Raw genomic sequence first — 20,837 nt, forward strand, 5'->3', positions numbered from 1 at the left:
GTGACTAAACAAAGGGCGCCAATGTGAGTGTGCACACCGATGCGAAAAACGCCACGCGTAAAAGCGTAATTTTTTTTTAAACGCCTCGGGTTCGTTTTTTTGGTTTGACGCGCCGCGTCAAAAACTGTCCGACCAATGAGATTGGGGCGCTTTTGCTCACGTGTCTGGAGCTTCTGAAGTTACAGTAAAACACAACTTGGGGGCGCTCAAACACAAAACGGTCTTGCCGAGCACACATACGTATCAGCGAAGAAGATATACGCCAAGCAGCGTCTACACTGCCCATAGACAGACACTGCCGGGAAGAAATGACGAGGAAGATGCAAGGCAAGATGAATGTAGAGCTGCTGGTCTCGTTGGTGTCGGAATAAAGAACTATATGACAAACGCGACAGCGACTACAAAAAGCTTGTTAAAAGAGAACTGTTATGGAGTGGTATTGCAGAGTATAGACTGTTATGGAGTGGTATTGCAGAGTTTAGACTGTTATGGAGTGGTATTGCAGAGTATAGACTGTTATGGAGTGGTATTGTATTTCTGTTTTACATTAAGCGCCATCTAATGTCAGGGAATGAATTTGCATGTTCACTCGGCTCATCGTCAGCGAAAAACGCTTGGGTGTGAACACAAAAAACGCGTTGAAAAACGCTGGCGAATAACGCGCGCCGATATTCGTCCCGGTGTGTACGGGCCTTAAGACTGAAAATACTGGTCTATGGGACAAAATGCATTCGACCTCCCCATACAGCCTTTCTTCCTCTCAGAAACTAGGAACTCACACAAGAACATGGTTTAATGTGAATATTTAACATTGACTGTTATGTTTTTGGTGTCATTTGGAATGTCTCAAAATGAGTGGTACAGATATCTCATATTCAGATAGATCAAATAAAAGGTAATAAGGTTTAGAGAAGTTTAGAGAAAACTGGTTTAGAGATAAGGCAACCCCCCTTGTGTTGAATAGAAGCCATTTGAGGGTGGTCTCCCCCATCCCCCGTGTCACCTGGTCAAGGGAGGAAAAAGAAAGGTGTGCTCGGGCTCTCGGGGCTTCTTGGCTGGGTACGAATGGAGTAGGTGGTCTTGCTCTCTCGCTCTCTCTCTCTCAGATACAGACTGGGTAAGATTCTTTGGTGTAACCAATGTATAACCATGCTCTAGATATTTGAATTGATTGTGGAATTGATCTCTGATATCTGAAATATTAAATTGCTACAATGTGATTATTCCAACTGATTTTGACATTGTTCATTTAATGGTTAAAAGGAATAGTCAAACATTCGCTCACTTTTAGTGAGGCACAGATATTATTAAAACCTTTCATTTATGGAGTCAGATGAATTAACGAGTAAATACATATGATCAATGTATTACAAATTTAACCAACCAATACTTTGCATGAGTGAGGACAGAACACGTGATACCTTCCCCGTGTATTGGCGAACCGGCAGATTGGACCAATATAGCGGGCCTTACAATAGAATAAAACACTACAGGATCATTGAATTGTTTTTAATGGCATTTATTTTCTTTCTATAACTTTCAGAAAGTTTTACAAAAGTAGAAAAATTAAGGAACAAGACGAGAACTGATCATGAATGACAATTCTGTCAAAACATATATTAACATTGAGAGATCCACAGACTGTTGGGTTTGTAGTTGTTCTGCAGGATTTGGTCTTAATATCTGTGGAAAACAAATATAATTCATCAAAGGTTGTTGCAAAATACAAGACCAGTAAATCTTGAGAAAACAAGTTACACATAAAAAAATAGTGCTGTCAAATCGCTTAATCGCATCTGACATAAAAGAACACAGACACAAACGTTGTTAGATGTGATTAATCGACTTGACAGCACTAATAAATAAATATATTTTTTACAGACAATTAAAGACAATATTTTGGGATGACTTCTTCCTAATGCTCCAATAATTCATCCTATCATGAACATATCATGATGATGACTTTACATTGGACGTTTACATTTCTCTAAATAACATATGTGACCCTGGACCACAAAACCAGTCACATGGGTAATTTTTTTTTAAATTGAGACGTATACATCACATGAAAGCTGAATAAATAAGATTTCCAGTGATTTATGGTTTGTTAGGATGGGACAATATTTGGCCGAGATACAACTATTTATGTAAATAGTTGTTTAATATATAAAACAAAAATAAATGTTTTATATATTTACGGTAGGAAATTTACAAAATATCTTCATGGAACATGATCTTTACTTAATATCCTAATGATTTTTGGCATAAAAGAAAAATCTATAATTTTGACCCATACAATGTATTGCTGGCTATTGCCACAAATATACCCGTGCGACTTGTGACTGGTTTTGTGATCCAGGGTCACATATGTTAACTGAAAGCCTTATTGAACGAACATGAACACAAAATGCTGTAACAGAATGAAAGATAGAATTAAGCAATGACAGATTAATGGGGGACTATATTGTGCCCCTTTTTACAAGAGACTCTGGTGAGTCCCTCATCATTTATCATAGCTTGCCAAATTTGCCCCTTTTTGGCTGTGAACAAAAACACAAAATTTTTGTATGTGTCCCTTTAAATGCAAATGAGCTGCTGCTTCCCGCCCCCTTTCCAGAAGAGGGTGGAGCCTTTACAGCCAGTGCTTCGGATACTACAGCAACAACAAAACTGCAGAATGTCACGCAGCCAAAACGTTGTAAATTGTCAATTGCGGTGTTCAGCCTTACAGGTTCAAACCGGAGTCTGACACAGATAGAGACTCAGAAAGAAGTTACAACATTTCTGAAAAGTTAGTAAATGTATGTAGTGGATGTGGAGTTAAAGGGATATTTCACCGCTGGAAAGATGAACGTGTATTTAAATTGGGTCATTTATGTAGTAGAAATGTGAAATTATTTTAGAAGTTGGTGCCTTCTAGACTGAGAAAAGCCAGAAAATGTATTTTTGGCTCATGTGGATGAAAGACAACAACTCCCAGAATGCACTTGCTTCGCTGCCCTACGAGGACACTCTCAAGCTACCAGTTACAGAGGGCAGTATCGGAAGAAATGATACAGCTAGGCTACTAGTCGACTCGAAACTGAAAAGACGGTGTTTTATCGTGAGATCCCCCTATGGGCGGGTTGAACACATGCGGAACGAGCTCCTCCTACTGGCTGTAGTCTCTCGCCTCTGGACAAAAGAGCCTCTGATAAAGCTAAATGACGATTTTTGCGTTATCAGGGATTTTTTTCCAGACACACAATACAGAAATCTCTCGTCTCAGGGGGACATGAGGGAGGGAAGCACAGTCACTCCAAAATACTACCGGGTTTCTACCGATACAAAGCTTAATGCAAATCGGTGAAGTATCCCTTTAAGTTGATTCAACTCATCGACTGGCATGTACGGTTATATTAATCTAAATATCTTTCAGAAACAACTTTTAGGAAAATCCAGCATTGCACTGACCCTCGTCTGTGAAGTAGTCCAGCGAAAGATTTGCACAAATATTTTACACTTTAACGACTTTCTTCGGCACATTTTCTACATAAATTAAATTCAACTACGGTGTCCTCAGTGGCTCAGATGCCGAGAGTCTATTGAGACTCTTATGTTCATTAGTACATCCAATAAAATAACATTTGTAATGTTTTTGGTGCATTCATTGTAAATCTTCAGCTGCTACAGTGAGTAAACAGCAATAGCGAACTGTTACGGCTCACTCAGGGTGTGATCTATGCTAATTAGGGCAGATCGTCACCTGTCATGGGCAGGGCTTCTGGAAACCTGGAACCTCTTGTTTGGAGAGACTGTTTATGAATTATGGGGATTATAAAAAAGGAGTGGGTGGATTTTACCATTATAGGGAGGTTGTTTACACACACTGCAAACACACATCTGTGTTCAAACATCCTATAAAAGTTAATTTTGCATAATAGGCACTTCTGTCCAACTACATATTTCATTGCACACAAATCAAAATATGACATGAAAAAGGAAGCATGTACAGCTGTATCAGGTCATTTGTCTATATTAGGCATGAGAGAGTTTATTATCTGTCAGCTAGAGAATTTTTAGAGAAATTGGCTTAGGAAGCAAGCAGTTTAGAGTGATTTTGAACCAATCTTAAAACGCAAGCATCTGCTGTACACACACCTGCTGTGACGCTCTCATTCAGCCAACAAAATTGACGACCACTAGATGCAGAACGGTGTGAGCGAAGAGGAAGTCAGCGAATGCTCTCTCAGGAGAGACGGTCAGGAAATCTCCTTTATTCTGAGGGTTGATCTGGATGCGAAGACAGACTGAAGATAGAACAACATAAAGACACTAATGATCAATAAATTATAGCCTACTTTATGATTGACTACAGCACTAAACACACATACAAGCCCTGGATATATCAACATTGTTTGGTGTAGGTGGTTATTTAAATGGTTAAGGATTAGAAAACATGGGATGTTTTTATTGTTTGACCGATACCAATTTTTTTATATATATTTATCTGTCTGATTGCCAAAACTCAGATTTGAGGTTCTTTAAATAATCACATTCACATTAAATAAATAAAGATAAAACAATGCAACATAATTAACAAATATTTATCTTTTATTATAATATGCTATTATTCTTTAATATTAAGTTGTTTTACCTAAATGGGGTGTGTGTATATATATATATATATATATATACACACATACACACACACATATATAAAACACTAAAGACTGAAATAATAGCTGAACAATTTACATTTTAACACACATTAAAAAACATTAAATTGCATGAATATTTCACAATTTTACTGTATTTTTGATCAGATAAATTCAGCCTTGTTGGGCACCATATAGTTATTCCAAAAACATAAAAAAAAAAAAATAATTATTGCAAACTTTTTTGAACCCGTAAAGACAATTAAAAGAAACTGGAAAAAAAAGTTTTACATAACCGTTTGCCTTTTTGGTGCAAACTTTTTTTTAATTAGCATTATAAACAGACATAAATATATAAATTGGACAAAGATACAATATAAGCCCTTTAAACAATAACTTTTGATTCTATTTATATATGATTAAATGTGCGTAAATACCCGCCAGTATGAAGCATCCCACACACGAAATGAATCCAGATAAGAAGCTGTTGAAGGGAAACGTTCCCACCAGCACACAGTACAGGAACTGAAACACTCCTGTCAGCAAAATATACAGCATATAAGCGTCGATCATCTTCAGCTTAGTCGGTGTGCTGCTCCTGTACTCCTCCACAAAACGCGACAAGACAGAAAATACCGAGTTAGACATAATTTCTCTTCAACACGAGCACAATATCCCTAGAAATCAAGCAGCAAGGAAATGAATGACGTGTAAGCAGAGAGAGACAGATGTGCGTCCACTAAATGTTCCCCATTGAAACTGCAGGTGAATTTTAGTTCCGATGCTCGTGAAGCGTTCGTGTTCAAGAAAACAAACAGGTACATTTTACAGAATCATATTAATTAACAACAATAAACTATGAACATTGCTAATGATTAAATAAAATAATGAAGTTAAACCCAATTACTTTAACACTATAAAAGACTGACATATGATTTGACACCCCTACACACACACACACACACACACACACACACACACACACACACACACACACATTGCCAAATGATCAGCTATACAATTTCCTTAGATTGCAAAATACATGTCTAAAACAAAATAACACATCACATATCAATTATAACTACACAACCCAATTTTCTATCAGTAGGCCTATAATTTCCCAAATCCACACGGAATAACTAGAGACAATTTTGAAACTAAAGAATAATTTTCCAGAAAACCTAATTATCTAGATAAATTCGTTGTATTGCATATATTATTGATACGAAATTTCTGTATTTTCCAAGTCTTCCAATTCCAAATACAATCAAGAAAATGCTACAGGAAATGGATCAGAGCTAAGATCATTCCTTATCTTATAATCTCATTACCACAGTAATGTTTTGAAACATAACGATTTCCAATATATAAATATGTTCACGAATCACGAATTAAGACAACAGTGCGTTTCATGCCATTTCACCCACTTATTTCATTTCTATGGTGCGGCTCCTTTAAATGCGCTGACGTCAGTGTTACAAAACACAACACGGGCCTTTAAAGGGACTCAATGTGACAGGTCCGGTAGCAAACATACGAATCTGAAGTGTAACAGTGTTTCGTTTTAGATTGTTCTTGTATTATGCTTCATAATGTCTCCTGCAAACGCCGCAATGCAAGACGAGACTGACACAGAGTGAGTACCGTAATATTTTAATAAATACAGTCATATTATACAACATGTGAGTCGCTCATGTAACACGAAGTGTCCTTCTATTATGTAACACTGTATGTTTAACATTTCACTATTTTCAGGATCCCTGCCGTGAATGTCTGAAATGAAGTTATAGAATAAATCATACATGCTGGTATGACTTGTGTTGGATGATTTCATAAGGTTATGCTAAGTCATGCTGAGTTATTAGCCTACGTCACAGTAGTTATGGCTCAGTTTTTCAACCAGATAACAATATAAAATACTTTACAGCTTAATTTTTTGTTGTATTATCATATTAATTTTTAAATTTAGGACTTAAAATGTAAATGTTAGTGGCACCTTTTATTCGTATGATGTACAGTGCAGAAAAAAAATATTGAATAATGAAGTGATGCTCCTAACATAATTCATATCTTAACTTTTCTGTCTGTAAATTTAAAATTTAAATGTTAATGGCACTTTTTATTTATATGATAGACCAATAAAAACGTAGACCGTTAAAAAAAATACATTTTATAATAAAGTGATGCTTCTAAAATAATTTACTTCTAAAGTTTGTAGTCTTATTATTGGTATAGGAATATTAATGTTTAAATGTAAGAGGAAAATGTAAATGTTAATGGGACCTTTTATTCATATGATGTACAGTTCAGACCATAAATAAAAGTATTGAATAATAAAGTGTTACTTCTAACATAAAAACCTTAACTTTTCTGTCTTATTTGCTCATAGGAGTATTATTTTTAAAAGTTTAATAATAATTTTACTATTTTATTTTGTGTGCTTGTGAATGAATTGTACTCACAAAGCATTATTAATACTGGGTTTATTGCCAGCAGGTGACAGGCTTGTACTGTGTATAAAGGCAGATGATGTAACGCAGTATGTACACAGTCTCATAGACCTTCTATTGCTCTCTCCCCTTCAGTGACTTTACATGTCTCTGTCTTTCTAGGCCGACCTCTGGGAACTGGTCCTGGTGGCCCTCTTGGAGACCAACATCCATGTCCTTACTGAAAAGTGCCGAAGCTAAAATTATTGCCTGTAAGATCCTCACCGTTCCCTTTTAATATTTTAGAATTTGTATAGGATACATTGGTAACACTTTACAATAAGGTTAATTAGTTAACATTAGTTAATGTATTAACTTACATGAACTAACAATATGAGCAATTCATTTGTGACAGTATGTATTAATATTTGCTAATGTTAGTTAATAAAAAATACAGCTGTTCATTGTTTGTTCATAATAGTTCACAGTACATTAACTAAAGGTTAACAAATACAACCTTTGATTTTCATAAGGTATTAGTAAACGTTTAAATTTTAACTAAGATTAATAAATGCTGAAGAAGTATTGTTCATTCTAAGTTCATGTTATAAAGTCAGTTAACTAATGAACCTTATTGTAAAGTGTTACAGATACATTTCTTCATTCTATTTAATATGTCCAGGTATCCAGAATAACGTTTGGTCCAGATTTGTGACTTTGCCAAATCAAAACAGAATATGGACCCTTAAAGTCACCAATAAGACAGCACTCAAACATAAAGACCAAGGTAGAGTTTCTAATCTTCGTCTTCAGTTGCTGCAAAAGTATTTAGCACACTTAAAAAAAAAAGTCTGACTGTGTCCCGTTCTGTCTCTAGCCGCTCAGACGCCCCTAGTGATGGTCCACGGGTTTGGAGGAGGGGTCGGCCTCTGGATCCGTAACTTGGACGCATTGTGTCATTCTCGACCCGTCTACGCCATTGACCTGCTGGGCTTCGGGCGCAGTTCTCGCCCTTCATTCCCATCTGAAGCCTCATTGGCCGAAGAGCAGTTCGTTAATTCAATAGAGCAATGGAGACAATCAGTGGGGCTGGAACGCATGATCCTATTGGGCCACAGCCTGGGTGGTTACCTAGCAACGTCATACACCATTCAATATCCAGAAAGGTATCTAAGAAAGCTTTTGTAGTCAAATTATAACGCAATAATAGTAATAGTTTACAATAGGAGTTGTCAGCTACTCACTATTATTTCATTTTAAACCCATATTCTATTTTATGGAACACAAAATGTTTCTGATCCTTTTTATAGTTGCTTTAAAATATTTATGCATGTCATGCAAAATAACATTTTGTGTAAAAAATAATATCTTAACTTTTGTTAGTCTGATCAAATAGTGAGACAAAAAAAAAAAGGTTAAACATCTAATATTACTGGTGTTACTTTTGGTTCATTCCTCAGATTGGAAATGAAAGTTCAATTTGAGCACTTTGCAAAGTATTTAGACATTTAAGCCACTACTGAAAATGTATAAATGTATAATTTGCACATGTAAAATAAAACATAAATAAATGCAACAATATAAATTAAAAAATACAATACAAAAAAGTAAAAATGTAAATAACATAAAAGATCCTACAGCAAAATTATGGGATGAATTTATTATATTCCTCTATTGCATCTAAATGCATAAATATAAATAAATATGTATAAAATGACGTATAAATTAATAACAAAATATCAAACCTTGTGACATTTATTTTTTCCAATCAAAGTATTTAATGCAATTAATTTCGTAGCTTTCAAAATATGAAAAAATAAATATATTGTTCAAAATGAAGTCCTGGACTTTTTGGTTGTCAAACTTCAGTATGTGGGTCATGTTCATCCGTTCATCATATAAAGTAATCGAGTCTCTTCAGAACATTTTTACTAAACCGCTCAATTCAAATGGATTAGTTTTACGAACTCGATGAACTTTTTGAGGCGTCAAAGTGGTAGTTGTGTAGCTGTCAGAAATCTCTCAGATTTCATCAAAAAGATCTTCATTTGTGTTCTGAAGATGAACAAAAGTCTTAAGGGTTTGGAACGACATGAGTCTGAGTAATTAATAACAGAATTTTCTATTTTGCATGAAGGACACCTTTAATATATTGAACTACACGACCCTGAGACCAGTTGTGTTTTTGTCCTCTAGAGTCAGTCACCTCATCCTGGTGGATGCGTGGGGTTTCCCAGAGAGACCCCAGCCTCAGTCACAGGAGTCAGGAGGTCAAGGGTCAGAGCTGAAGAGGGTATCGCCGCCTCGCTGGGTGAAAGCTCTTGCTTCAGTGTTCAGCCTCTTCAACCCACTGGCCGTCATCAGAGCAGCTGGACCGTGGGGTGAGTGTGAGAACCATGACCATGATGTCTCCAAAGCCTAGTAACCTGCAGTGATGTCTAGTTCCTACAGAGGCACCAACTGAAATGAACATCACATGTTACTGATCTGGAACTATGCATAAGCATGGTTGTTTATCACACGAATATTCAAACACACGTCTTTTTCTTGTTCATAATAAATATATAAATAATAATGCACAACTATTTGTAACTGATACTTTTCAGTATTAAATGACTTATATTTATAATCAACGTTTCTCTTGCTTCTTCTGCATTCTTTTTTTTTTTTTTTTTTACTGTGCTGATCACAATGTATCATGAGACTAACATCTCTGTGATTCAAATATGTGATTACGCCTAACACTTTTATCGTAACTTGGTATCTTATGCTAGCCTGGAAATCCAGACCTAAATCTGAAAGATTAATGGTCTGGCATCGAATAATGAAAATCGGCCAGCTCGAGGGGCGGCACCAAGCATGCAGTTGAAAATCTCACTGCACGCTATTGGATAACACTACGACCAATCACAGCATCGCTTAGCTACCAGCGGAGCTAACTGGTAGATTAGGCTCTTGCCGTATCCGGTCGGCAAAACAGCAAAAACGCCCTTCTTGCAAAGGAACGATTCGAGCGCCGTCTTCTGTTCCTCTTTTAGATAAAAAGCCAAGTCTAACTCGTTCATTGTAGCGGCCAAAGCCGTTTCATACAACTGGTGTTCATCCATAGCCATCTTGCAATGTTTACTAATGACTTCGACGTCACAGCGCTGTCGTCTTCTGTTTAGCTCGCCTCTGGCCCGCCTATATCAGATAACCCGATGTGATTGGTGCAGCTCGTATACAAGGGCATATTTAATGAGCATCATTACTCAACACCAGAGTAACTCGCTGAGCAAATTCAACTTGTGTTCTCGCGAGAACTCTGGATTTCCAGGGTAATTTTATGCTGCCTTGCTTATAATGCTGTCTATTTAGGTAGCATACTAGGCTTTTGACAAAACGTTAATGTTTATCTGTTAGTCAAGAAACAGTAAAGCACTTCATTTCCACTTAGAAAAAATAAACATTTGCACACATCGCGTCTTCATCTGCAGGTCCAGGGCTGGTGAACAGATTCCGTCCGGACTTCAAGAGGAAGTTTGAGGGTCTGTTTGATGACGACACCATGACACAATACATTTACCACTGTAACGCCCAGAGCCCGAGGTACAGTCGTATTAAACAATACCTATTATGCTTTTTCACATTTTCAGCTTTCTTTAGTGTGTAATGTTGCTGTTTGAGCATGAAAATGGTCTGCAAAGTTACAAAGCACAGAGTCCCTCCAGCGGGAGTTATTCTCTATATCAGTGTCAGTGTTTCTGAACTCCCTGAAACGCCTCCATTGTAGTCTTGAGTTTTCTTCCGGGAACAAACACGTCACTATTCCTCATTTAAATAATTCCTGTACAAGGCATACGTAAAATAAAGAGGCGGGGCCTGGTTGAGTTAGTTAGTTAGTTAGTAGTGTGTTTAAACTCATGGTTCTGGTAAGGGGCGGGGCATTTCCCAAACACGTTCAAAGCGCTTGACCAATCACAACACACTGCTCCAGCCGACCAATCAGAGCACATTGCGCTTTTCAGAAGGAGGGGCTTCATAGAGACAGGAACTAAACAGAGCGTTACTGACAGACTGGGAAGAGAGAAGCTGCAACAATGTCAAATATGTGAAAAAGAATGTGTTTTTTAAACATTTAACCTTTTTATATTTTTATAATATTTAACCAAATATTGTGGTAGACCCCAGAAACAAAATCAAGACTTTGTAAAAGGGTATAACGTGGCCTCTTTAACATTGACTTTCTAGAGATGCATTTCCTTACAGATGTAGAAGCAATAGTGTATTTTTATTCTCTTTTCCTCTCAGTGGTGAGGTGGGTTTCAAAGCCATGTCTGAGTCTCTCGGCTGGGCCAAAAGGCCTATGGTTCAGCGTGTGAACCTGCTGCCACCGTCGACACCCGTCAGCATGCTGTACGGATCGCTCTCATGGGTGGACAGCTCTACTGGAAACACTGTCATTCAGATCAGAGGCAAAAACCTCACCAGTGTCACGGTGAGCAAACGACAGCGTTTGCACGTTTTAAATTCACGGAAAAACAAAAATGAGTAAATGTTGTTGGCTTTTCTCTGCAGATGATTGAAGATGCTTCCCATCACGTCTACGCCGATCAGCCGGACGAGTTCAACCGAGTGGTTGAGAATATCTGTAATACGGTAGACTGAATATGATCAGACGGGATGGACATTGATTTGTGTTTTGGCATTTCTATCTTTGAAAGAGTTCTGTCCTGTGTTTGTGGGATGATCAGATTGATAGAAATATTTAAAGGCAAAGCTGTTCTCAGACCTTGTCACTTCATAATCAAATTGTATTGTTTGTGGCCTTTAATGTTGAAAAGCTCAATGACTGTACTGCAGAATTTAATGGAAGCTGGTTGTATTTGTATTTTCTAAACTATATTTTATTCAGATTTCTGTTTTTTAGCATGCACTGAGAAAGTCATGCTACCCGTTAAACCTGTGCCATGAATGCATTGACAATGTTTGGACGGTCATATTGACTAAGAGATGTTTAATAATTATTTCATTCTGCATTATAAACGGTTGTCTGTATTTTATAACGTGCATATCTCAATACAAGGCTGTACCTTTAATACAGTGTGTCTGCATTTGTTTCTCTTTATTTATTTTTAAACGTGTATCTGGAAGCAGTTCTCATTCCTCTTGTGATTACAATTAAGTAACACTAAGAGGTGCTAGATGCAAAGTTTTGCTTTTTCGGGTAGAATAATGCAGCTGATTTCATCAGAGCATTCCCATTAAAACTAGCTCATAGCATACACTGGATAGTTCCTGTTATTGTAAAAATGGCATGTGAATCAGTATGCAACATTAAACAGCATGATCTCACTGGATCACAAATATGATTTTGTATTTTAATCCAATTTAAAATATTCTGCTTCAAGGTTCAACGTGTTTTTCTATTTTCCAGATCATTCTCTATAAATCCTAGAGATGGTTGTGCGTGAAAATCCCAGTAGATCAGCAGTTTGTGAAATACTCAGACCAGCCCGTCTGGCACCAACAACCATGCCACGTTCAAAGTCACTTAAATCACCTTTCTTACCCATTCTGATGCTCAGTTTGAACTTCAGCAGATCGTCTTGATCATGGCTGCATCCAAAATGGCATACTCTTAAGTACTTATTTTGAATAAGTAATTACTTTCATGACTGCTAAAAAGTAATGTTCTATATTGAATAGAAAATAGTATGAAATCTACTACACTGGGCATGCTTTCATTATCATGTGACCTACCAGCATCAGTTGCGTCGCTTCACTTCCATTCATAAATCCTCTTCAATGGCCTCATGGGATAGTAAAAAATAAAAATCTCACCGGAAGTAGTTGGTCATTTGTGTAGTTTTGCCTACTCTTTTATGAGTACTGTGAATTTGGACATGCTTCTTTTGTCACATAATGTGTTTGCAGAGAATATTTATTCAATATATAATGAACAGTTGTAGCAGTAGTATTATGAAGCTGTGATAAATAATAATTACAAAGGTCAGATGCGTCTGAGAAAGTCTTGTGGCCCACTGACCAGTGATTGTAAAGTCAGGGGATTTCCATCAAACAGATGACTGTGAAAGACCAAAGAATATATCCAACCTTTATTAAAGAAGTGTGAAATAAATATGTCTTTTGGAGGCATATTGACTCTGGGAAAGGGCTGGTTGTCCTTGGAAAATGTTAAATTAAAGATTACTTGAGCATCTTGCCTCTGGGAAAGGGTTGATTATCTATTGGCAGGATTCCAGTATTTAAGAGAAAGACGAGAGGAGTAAGATTTAATTGTGGGAAACAGGTGGGATGAATCTTTAAAAAATAAAGTTTCATGGTCATTGCCAAACAGCAGATAAGCAATTATCGGGGTTCAAGAGCTTTAAGGCCTTTAAGCACTTTTGTAAAATGGTATTATGTTACATTTAGCAAGCATGTAACCACTTAGCTCATAGATGGAAAAGACCATTTACAGCCAATACAGGCATTTTACCAAGGAAATATAGTTGTTTTAAAGCTTTTAACAGTTATCGAGGATTAGCCAAAAACCTAGGGACTAGTACGCGAAAGTATATATATATATATTTTTTTATAATCTTTAATATTTATCTAAGAATTCGTTTGACAATGGTGGTCTGTTGCTCAGAATGAGGAGTTCTACCATATGTCGTGGGCATGTGCGAAAAATCTTGTGATATAGGCCTACAATCCTTTATGCATGTGAAAACCACAAAGGCGCCCCCCGGTGGCGAAGTCTTTCGAATTTATCACAGGCCTCTAGGGCCGCGAGTCAAACAGGCCAAGCGAGTTTCATTCGGCCTCCAATAACCTTGTCTGACAGCCGCTTGAAATTCATTGGCCGATGGCGCCCGTGTTTTTTTAAATACGTGAATGTTCTCGTAGACAATCACGGCACCTTGGACAAAGACACTGCATATGCCAGTTTTCAAGTCAATCAGACTGACTGTTACTTGCTTACTGTAGCTGTAGCCAATTTTGTGTTTTTTTCCCCCCAATATCACCACCAAGTGGCCAGTCACCGCTCTATTTCACACGACCACAGACCGAGTCACTGAGTTTGGTGAAATGATCTCTTTAGGGATAGCCGTTTTAATAAAAGTGGCCACGCCCAATTCTAATGTTTTGGCCTGCATTGCGGACGATAATTTGATAATAGGGTCTATGCACGATCGCTTCCACGTTTTGTCTCGGCCCGCCCAGTTACATCCGGTGCTGCGTCGGAAGCCATTTTTGCATTCGGTGGAGATAATGGCAAATTACATTCGCTGTTTACAAGAACTTCCAGCGGTTAACGTGAATGATGTTAACAATATTGTGAGGCAGTTAGCTGTCACACCTAAGAGTAAGAAAGAGAAGGGCTTTAAATTATATATTTCAAGCTACATCGACAACTTTGAGGGTGAGTATTCTCTCATATCATGCGAAATCCGACTAGCGAATCGGTTTCTAAAATCGTTGTCTCCGTTTCTGAGAAAATGAATTTTATGAAAGTTTTGCCGCTAGTACACTTCGCTATAGAACGCGCTATGCGGAAGTAAAGACGCTGGCTGAGATTCTACCGGAAATATGTCATCAGCGTTCGTGCATAGAGCGTATTATTGACAATCAGACTCTATAGAATCTTTCTCCACTGGTTTGGTTCCGATCGAGCGAAAAACCTAGGACTAGTTTGCAAAAGTAGGTTTTTTGAGAAATCCAAAATACCCCAAAAATTTGCCAGTGACTATCGAATCAGAGATCCATTAAAGAGCAATTTAGGAGCTATTACAGACTTTTGATCGTTGTAGCGCCACCATTAGGCCAAGTGGGGCGAGCCTTGGTGACGTTGTAGACGGGGTGGGTACAACCATCCCTCAAAGTTTCAAGTGTCTATGACTTATATGGTTTGGTCTGCCAAAACACAGATCCTTGGAAATTCCGGCTGTCATCTCGGCTTTGTCCAATAAAGTCTTATTTTAATTTCTGGAACTTTGCTTTTTGAGCTTCATTTACAAGAAGGAAGACTTTTCTCCACAACGTTTTTCGCCTACTATATTGTAGAGAAGTGTGTGATTTCGATGCAGCCACCGTCGTCTACATGACCAAATGCATAGAGTTGCCATGTGACTGGCTGATTTGATATTTGCGTTAATGAGCAGTTGAACAGGTGATGCACAGGTGTTTGGTGTTATTGGATTGTTTAATAAAACTCTTTAACGGGTTAGCTCAAGAAGACAGATGACATTTGTTAAAATGCAAACACTAAAGGGAGTGTTTTACTTCATCTTTCCAAATCAAACACACATGTCTTGTCTTGTTCAAGCAGGCCAAACGTTCAAAAACAACTACAGAGAACAAAATATGCGGTTAATAAAATGTCATTTGTTAAAGAAAAATACATTACATAGATAAATAATACAAACGTACATAAAACTTTTATATTCTTCATAAAAATCTAATATATAACGAAGTATAAGTAACTTCACATGTCTTCATAGTTTAAGTGTACATGAATAGTGTTAGTTTACAGTTTTTGCAGTAGCAAATTAAGTGAAGATACGACAGCATTTTGCATAAGACCAATGCAACTCAATATTAACTCAGTTCCTTGAAGGCACATTAAATGAATTCATAATAGCCATTATTGTGAACAATATCCAAAATAAAAAAATTACAAATTTTGGCTACAAATATTTTTTTTAGATTAAGATTCATTTTGTAAAATTATAATACTCATATAGGGTAATACCACAGGCCTTAGTTTTTTCAGTGGTGAACAGGAACATTTGATCAGCTAAACTGAACCAACAAACAGTTAATACATACAGTGAAGCAAAGCAAAACCATTTTTAAAATAAATAATGTGTAAAATGAAATAAACGATATAAAATCAGGCACATACAGTAGGTATTTCATAAAATAGTGTGTTGAAAAAGAGGGTTATTTCTTTAAGATGTCTAACCTTAAAGAAATAATCGTGTGGCTCAGTGTAAACCACTTAAGAATGGTTAATGTAGTTCATTAACAGGCAGTTATGACCAGTGTTGGGGGTAACTCATTACAAGTAACTTGACTTATGTAATCAGATTACTTTTTCAAGCAACCAATAAAGTAACGCATTACTTTTTCAATGAAAAAAGTTACCTTTTCAAACAAGTAACGCAAGTTACTTTTTCACATTTATTGACTGACAGCTCTCCTGTCCACATGTTGAGAGAAATAAAGTGAGGAGGTGTTGTGTGTGTGCGCACTGTGTAAACATGATGGTTATTATAGTTATAGACTAAATGTGAACATGCATTTGCTCATCTCACTTGCACGAAAACATTCAGTATTCCTCAAAATGTATAAAAACAGTACAATGCAATCTCAGAATTTTATGCAAAACTTTTATAATGAACTATATTGAATTACACAAATATACTTTATGTATTTAAGGTCACTTTATTAACCAATGTCTTCGCTGCTGACCTTCAAGATCTACCATACTAATAAGCAAAAATGACTTTAGATTAGATTTAGAAATAAGAGTGTTGAACTTCCTTCTCCTGTATCCTATTGTTCTTTAATCCAGAATGGCTGAAAGGTTTGTTTGAGTGGCGTCCTCTACTGTACAGGCGTAAACATGCATTTCCTTCAGCCTGAGGCTTATTCATTTCACTTTTGGTGTGAAAGGGCCTTAACATTTGCCAAAAATAGATTTTTTTTTTGTTGTCATTAAAAAACAAACAAGCAAGCGCAGCCCAGGTGAGAAAAAGTAATGCAAAAGTAATGTAACGCATTACTTTTCATAAAAAGTAACTAAGTAATGCAATTAGTAACTTTTTTGGGGAGTAACGCAATATTGTAAAGCATTACTTTTACAAGCGTTAAAAGTAACTTTCCCCAACACTGGTTTTGACACATACATCTGATGATACTGAAATAACCCCGTTAAGGAATAAAGTCTGTAACAGCAGACTGAATTCACTGGCTTTCGTGAACGTTGATGTCGGCTACGCCGTGCACCTGCGAGAGCTGTTTGCAGTCCAGAGACGCCACAAGCTTCCTCTGGCCGGCGATCGTCGGGATAAAGTGCTCCGTCACAGTAACATTGGCATGCTTGCCCACATCACTGAGAAAACATGGAAGAGAGAGTTAAATGCAACGCATTCATTGGTGGGAGAAAAGCGAGGACTTCTATATGTGTGACTATTCAAACACTAAGGCCGTGTGTCCACCAAAGCGTTTTTTTCACGTGGCTGGCGTGTTTTAAAAAAAATTGTTTTCAATGGGAGCGCCGCGTTTTTAAAACGCCATGAGCATCACGAGGCGCTGAGCGTCTTTTTCACACTGAATTGCTCGCCGCCGAGAGTTGAAGAATGTTCAACTTTGGGTAAAACGCAGCGCTCATCACTGTCACTTTTTAACCCAACCGTCCAATCACAGTGGAGGAGGGGCGGGACTAATACCACACCGACCAACCGCCACATTCTGCTTGTACAACGTCAACAGATGACAACAACAAGCTTAATAACGGAACAAAATCATTTAAAACAAGAGCCAGAGAAAATACATTACATTGTATTGACATTTTAATATAGAATCAACACATAAAATATGTGTGAAATGAGATACTAGTGACACTTTCGCGGATATTCCGTATCATAACAAGCAAAGCGTCTCAACTGAAAAAAACGCAACGCTGCCAAAACGCTCTCAAGTGCCCACAGCTAGGCGTTTTCAGCAGAGCGCCTAGCGTTTCCGGCTGGCTAAAAATGCATTGGTGGACACACGGCCTAAGACACAAGAGCAATAAACTGAATCAGTCAAAAAGATATAGGCCTAGTTTCACAGACAGGGCTTAGATTAAGCCAGGTTTAGGCCTTAGATCAATTATGCTCTATGGGATTTACTTTTTGTTGGGTTGCTATAAGAAAAAATCCCATTAGAATCCTTCAGAATTGTTTCCAAAGGGTAAAATTCCGATGGAATCCTGCACATGTTCCATTCTAACTAGTGAGGAGGAGTAATCTTGAATAATTTTGAGGCTCTTACCCCACTTTGATGGGATGGAGGTCTCTCAGCCCCAGTCCTTCCACTCGGACCACCACATTGCGCAGAGTACAGGGCAGAGGATTTGTGAACGTGATCTTCGCGGACGTCTCCTTGCCCACATACGCCTCTCCTATAGGCTACAACGAGAAGCAAAGCATATTTACAAACCCTCTCATTTGTTTTAATATGAGACAAATTTGAATATGCAATAAAATATTCTCCACAAAAATTTGAGGGTAAACACATCTGTACGGTGTTAAAATACAGCTGAAGGTTCTGGGTGTCTCACCTCGATGTGGATATCAGGTGTTCGGAGCCTAAAGCTGGTCTGATTGGCCAAAACCTGCTGGGTCTCACTGACCCGTCCAGACAGGGTCAGCATGAGCGCGGCCTGGTCCACCAGCTGATTCTGATACTGCGTGTAAGGCAGGATCCAATCAATGATCTTTTCTGAAGGACAAAAAATAAGAGGAATCAGCAATGATCATGAGCTTTACACATGAGAGTATATACTGTATACCGCCTAATGTTTAAACACTCTCTTGATTAAAAATGATAATGAATGTAATATTTAAAAATATATATAATAACATTATGTTTTCTTTGTTTATTTATCATTTATATGAAATAAAAACGTGTTTTTATTTATTAATAGTTTATTAACTATTGAATTTATTCAATTTTAAGTACTTTTCTAAAGGATGTAAAATAGACAGAATAGAAATCATGAGATTTCATGGTATATATTGTATAGTGCCTATTTTTTAAACACTGTGGATTAAATAAATAAATAACATAATTGTTAAAATGTTAAGAAATAAAACATTTATTTTTCTTTGTTTATTTATCATTTATAATAAAACATTTAATTTGATATAAATGTGAAAAGAACAAAAAAAAAGTATCAATATTTTAATGACTTAATTCATTAAATTCAAAATAGTTGTAAGAAATCATTTCTAAACCTGTATGAGTTTCTTTCTTATACTGAACACAAAAGAATATATTTAAACGAATGTCATTAACCAAACAGTTGATGAACCCCATTGACTTCCATAGTATTGAGATAAAAAATACAATGGAAGTCATTGGTTTGGTTTGGTCAAACTATCTTCTTTTGTGCTCAGCAGAAGAAAGAAATTCACACAGGTTTGGAACAACTTGAGGGTGCTAAAACTGAACAATAAATAAATGAATGTTATTAGTGTTCATTTTACCATATAATGAATAAAGAACATGTTAAATGTGGCGTATGTGGGTTTTATGTTAAATGTGGCAGGAAATGCATAGCAAAATGCATTGCCTAATGCAAGTATTTTATACATTCAGAAAATGTGTGTATTGTACATACTGTGTAGCTAGTATGCCACGGGAGAGGGTTTATGAATGGCAGTGAAGCAACACAACTGAAGTTGGTAGGTTGTAATGACGACATGACGAATGTAGTACTTCGGGATTACATTCATACTACAGTACACTCATATATATAGAACATATTTCTTTTAGCAGTCGCGAAGTAATCACTTCGTTAAAACTAACTGACCTTCATTCGGCATGAGCTCCACGTTGAGTTTTTCCTTCTTCATTGTGTCCTTCAGCACGCCGGTGTAGTACATGACCGCCACCTGGCTGTGAAGGGTGGTCCTGCGAGGATGAGAGCTCGTGTTCTTCACCACGATCTTCAGCTGAGCGTCTCCTCCCATGCGTGGACCTTCTCCCTCCATCCTCACCTCCACCAGCACGTCCTCAGCAATGGGGCTGGAGTAGACATCGGGTTTACTGCCGTAGCGGCAGGCCGTCTCCACAGCGATGCGCTCCTCCTCCGAGTCTGATGGGGGAAAGAAAATGACAAATGAGGACTTTAAGCAGGGATCACAACACTTCCCATACTAAATGATATAAGCTGCTATATATATATATATATCCATCTCACAGCTCTTTACTCTTACTTTAAGTCCACTCCTACTTTTAAGTCTGTTTAATTGTCTCATTTGTTTATTTTGTCTCTAGCTGAGACAATGATGCCATTGTTTCCTGTGGGTGGGTATCCGTTAAATTTAAATTACCCGTTTGGAGATAATGACAGGTATTTTGGTGAGAAGGCAGTGGAATGTTAAGCCAATTAAACTGCGCATTGTGTGTTCTTGGCTGCATCTGTCCTGGCTTTTGCCAGTAATTCATGCTCTGTATTGTAGGTTGCTCTGGTAAGACAGCATTGGCTAAGAATATGAATTTACAGTATGGATAAAACTCTGTGAAGTTGGCACCCCATAAAACGAAATAATCCCCAAAACTATGCCATTCGTTTGTGCTACATATGTGCCGCAAAAGGAACGTTTGTGCTGGTTTTGAAGATATTGAACATAATTTTTAATTTTTTTGGTTGTGTGACGTTGCTCTCCATCCCATGTCTTTCAAACCGCTCCAAACCAGTGCCATGTGTTTGTGTTCGGTTTTTGCAAATAAAATGAATAAACTGTATCTATTTCCCCTCCTTAGAAATAACCAATATAATTCTGAATCTGTGACGTCACTCTCCACCCCATGCCATCCAAATCGCTCAAAACCTGAGCCATTCGTTTGTGCTCAATTTGTGCCGGTTTATGCCATTACATTGTTTTTTTTTAACTACAACCATATCTTAAATATATCGGAAAACGTTTTCAGAAACAGATCGTCTAAATCGTTCAAAACCAGTGTCGTTCGTTTGTGCTCAATTTGTGCCAGCGTGTGCCATTAAAAAGAA

The 20,837-nt window shown here is 37.3% G+C and overlaps 3 protein-coding genes across 3 annotated transcripts in view; 1 reads left to right on the forward strand and 2 right to left on the reverse strand.

Annotated features, from left to right (window-relative positions):
- Positions 1-1,503: 1,503 nt before the first annotated feature.
- Positions 1,504-5,376, reverse strand: dad1 (defender against cell death 1). Its single transcript, XM_082173291.1, has 3 exons — positions 5,075-5,376; positions 4,141-4,289; positions 1,504-1,683 (listed from the first exon to the last, which is right to left on the reverse strand). Exons 1-2 carry the CDS (start codon positions 5,283-5,285, stop codon positions 4,159-4,161), a joined length of 342 nt encoding a protein of 113 aa, XP_082029417.1. The 5' UTR covers positions 5,286-5,376; the 3' UTR covers positions 1,504-1,683; positions 4,141-4,158.
- Positions 5,377-6,114: 738 nt separating this feature from the next.
- On the forward strand, positions 6,115-12,144 carry abhd4 (abhydrolase domain containing 4, N-acyl phospholipase B). Its single transcript, XM_082173161.1, has 8 exons — positions 6,115-6,273; positions 7,250-7,338; positions 7,749-7,853; positions 7,944-8,232; positions 9,263-9,447; positions 10,543-10,654; positions 11,357-11,543; positions 11,624-12,144. The coding sequence occupies exons 1-8, from the start codon at positions 6,230-6,232 to the stop codon at positions 11,711-11,713; spliced, it is 1,101 nt and encodes a 366-aa protein (XP_082029287.1). The 5' UTR covers positions 6,115-6,229; the 3' UTR covers positions 11,714-12,144.
- Positions 12,145-15,416: 3,272 nt separating this feature from the next.
- Positions 15,417-20,837, reverse strand: part of tgm1l1 (transglutaminase 1 like 1) — a 28,664-nt gene continuing 23,243 nt past the window's right edge. Inside the window, exons 11-14 of the mRNA XM_082173005.1 lie at positions 19,635-19,919; positions 18,381-18,541; positions 18,092-18,228; positions 15,417-17,168 (exon numbers count right to left, since the gene is read on the reverse strand). Coding sequence (XP_082029131.1) covers positions 17,021-17,168; positions 18,092-18,228; positions 18,381-18,541; positions 19,635-19,919 — 731 coding nt within the window. The 3' untranslated portion in view covers positions 15,417-17,020. The remainder of the gene's footprint in view (positions 17,169-18,091; positions 18,229-18,380; positions 18,542-19,634; positions 19,920-20,837) is intronic.

This window comes from Leuciscus leuciscus (genome assembly GCF_965113295.1).
Source record: "Leuciscus leuciscus genome assembly, chromosome: 6".
NCBI lineage: Eukaryota > Metazoa > Chordata > Actinopteri > Cypriniformes > Leuciscidae > Leuciscus > Leuciscus leuciscus.